The sequence below is a fragment of the Scylla paramamosain genome, chromosome 13, assembly GCF_035594125.1.
Source record: "Scylla paramamosain isolate STU-SP2022 chromosome 13, ASM3559412v1, whole genome shotgun sequence".
Classification (NCBI taxonomy): domain Eukaryota; kingdom Metazoa; phylum Arthropoda; class Malacostraca; order Decapoda; family Portunidae; genus Scylla; species Scylla paramamosain.
This window is the reverse complement of record NC_087163.1, coordinates 9130181-9132208: the sequence shown is the minus strand read 5'-3', so window position 1 is coordinate 9132208 and position 2028 is coordinate 9130181. Positions and strand designations below refer to the sequence as shown.

At 47.2% G+C, this 2028-nt stretch overlaps 1 protein-coding gene across 1 annotated transcript; it reads right to left on the bottom strand.

The window, feature by feature from the left end:
• Window positions 1–2028, bottom strand: LOC135106413 (arrestin homolog). Its single transcript, XM_064015410.1, has 3 exons — window positions 1884–2028; window positions 1388–1743; window positions 1–899 (listed from the first exon to the last, which is right to left on the bottom strand). Exons 1-3 carry the CDS (start codon window positions 1924–1926, stop codon window positions 156–158), a joined length of 1143 nt encoding a protein of 380 aa, XP_063871480.1. The 5' UTR covers window positions 1927–2028; the 3' UTR covers window positions 1–155.

Genomic DNA, 2028 nt, shown 5'->3' with positions numbered 1-2028 from the left:
TGGGGGGGTAGCCAATTTTATTAAATAAAGATAGATTTTCAACATACAAAAAAAAAAAAAAATGCAGGTGAACTGAAAAAAAAGGCAAAACTTAACGTGAAATTAAAGAAATTGTGATTAAATGTTCAGGAAAAGGTAAGTATTCCGCTGCATGTCTAGTCATCAGCGACGGACTCTCCGCGTCGGAGACGCGAGAATTCTTCGATATCCATATCGCTGGACTGAATCTTGCGGAGGGAAGGTTTCTGGGTTGGATCAGGGTGCATCAGCTTGAAGGGAAGGTCAGCAACTAATTCTCCGGCAATGGCGCCGCAGTTCAGCTTCACACGGAGAGAATAAGACACGATGATACCTAAGGCATCGTTGGGATTCTTACCAGCCGCCACCACGGTGGAAGACGCCAAATTGGCATCCTGATCCTTGACCTGGCCGTCGAGGGCAATGCCAAAGCGCTTCTGGTTTGTAGAAGCGAGAGGGGTGAGGGAGAAGGTCTTGGTGAGGTTAGCACCGGGTGTAACGGGACATCCCTCGCGAGACTCCAGAGAAGACACCACTCTGCTGAAGTGGCTGTTGGTCATGGTGACCTCCACGTGCTGGACCACTTGGGCCTTCACGCTTTTGACCGTCTTCTTGGAGGCGTTGTTGATGTTGAGAGTAACCGGCACTTGTTGCCCGTGGAAGTAGAGGTCACGCTCAAGGCAGACCTCGAGGTTCAGCTTACCGGGAGAGAGAGTGAAGCTCTTACTCACGAGGGTTTGGGGCTGACGGTTGGAACCCTGTGGGTTGGCATATTGAACCTTACGGACGGAAAAGCAAACGGAATTACGCCGGTGAGGACGTTCATCCTTGCGGTCGGACACGTACAGCCGAAGGTCATAGATCACACCAAGGGGCTGGGTCTGTAAAAAAAGAAGAGTATATGATTTTTTTTTCTTTTTATGTTCGGTTTCCCTAATTTATGAGAGCTAGGACGGTGCCTCTTAACTAAGAAATCTGGATTTGGCATTTGGGAACTGTTATCCCGAGTGGATGCCCTTCCTACCCATGGACCGTGGAGTATGCATTATGGGTAAAAAAGGGAAAAAAAAATCACCATTTGCTTCATTTGTTGAAGTACATTTTAGCATCAAACCGATTTTGACGATATTTCATTAAAAAATGCAACTTTGTGGAGTCATTACAGATAGAGAGCAGGTACTTGGAAACGATCAACACTATGCATGAACTTCGAATAAACCCTCTTACAGCAGCATCCTTCATTCTCGGTAGTTTATCTTTAGAAGCAACATTCTGTTCAGTATACTATCGCTATAACTTTTAAGTCATTAGTATCTAGGTATTAGTATGCAGTCTGTGTTGCAAGATATACATGTAAGTAGTTACTCACCGATGAATCATCCCCACTGTCAATAGTGACGGAACAGGGAGCGCTCTCAGGCAGAGCCACACTGAAGGCATAGGCGTTGGAACCCAACTTATTAAGGAGTCGTTCCTGAACATCACTGATTTCGGCTTTTCCATCGTTAGGGGCGATCTGAGTGTTGACAAGCTCGAGCTCCTTGCTGAAGTGAAGTCCCATCACCTCATCCTCCTCTCGTCCGTAGCGGTAGGTGACCGCCACGCGGGCGTACACCCTCCTGCCTCGGAGATAGTCATTGTCGACCACCACCACACCATCCACAGGGGAGGTGTGGCTGACGTGGTCGACGAAGTCACGCCGACTTAGGTACGCTGTGACCTTACCTGTTGAACAGATGGGGCGAAAAGGGTTGTTTAATAAATTATTATGTCAATGCGCCACAACATTAGTATCATAATAGTGTCATGTAATAAGTTACGATGAACACAGTTTTTCAGAGAGATGCAGAGGAATAAAAGCCTACCATTAGGTGCAGTCTTCTTGAAGACCTTGACGGCGTTAACCATGGGAGTCGATGAGTTGGCTCGGAGGGAGCGAAGTGGTAAGTGTCAGTCTCCGTGTGAAGCTGATAGGGAGCAGAGGATTCTCCTGCCTTTTGTACCAGTTGC

Bases quoted from the DNA above. Each gene is read 5' to 3' on its own strand.
- LOC135106413 (XM_064015410.1), bottom strand. From the start codon at position 1,926: ATGGTTAACGCCGTCAAGGTCTTCAAGAAGACTGCACCTAATG. The intron at 1,744-1,883 runs GTAGGCTTTTAT...TCTGTTCAACAG, and splicing joins CAAGAAGACTGCACCTAATG to GTAAGGTCACAGCGTACCTA. The intron at 900-1,387 runs GTGAGTAACTAC...CTTTTTTTACAG, and splicing joins ACAGTGGGGATGATTCATCG to ACCCAGCCCCTTGGTGTGAT.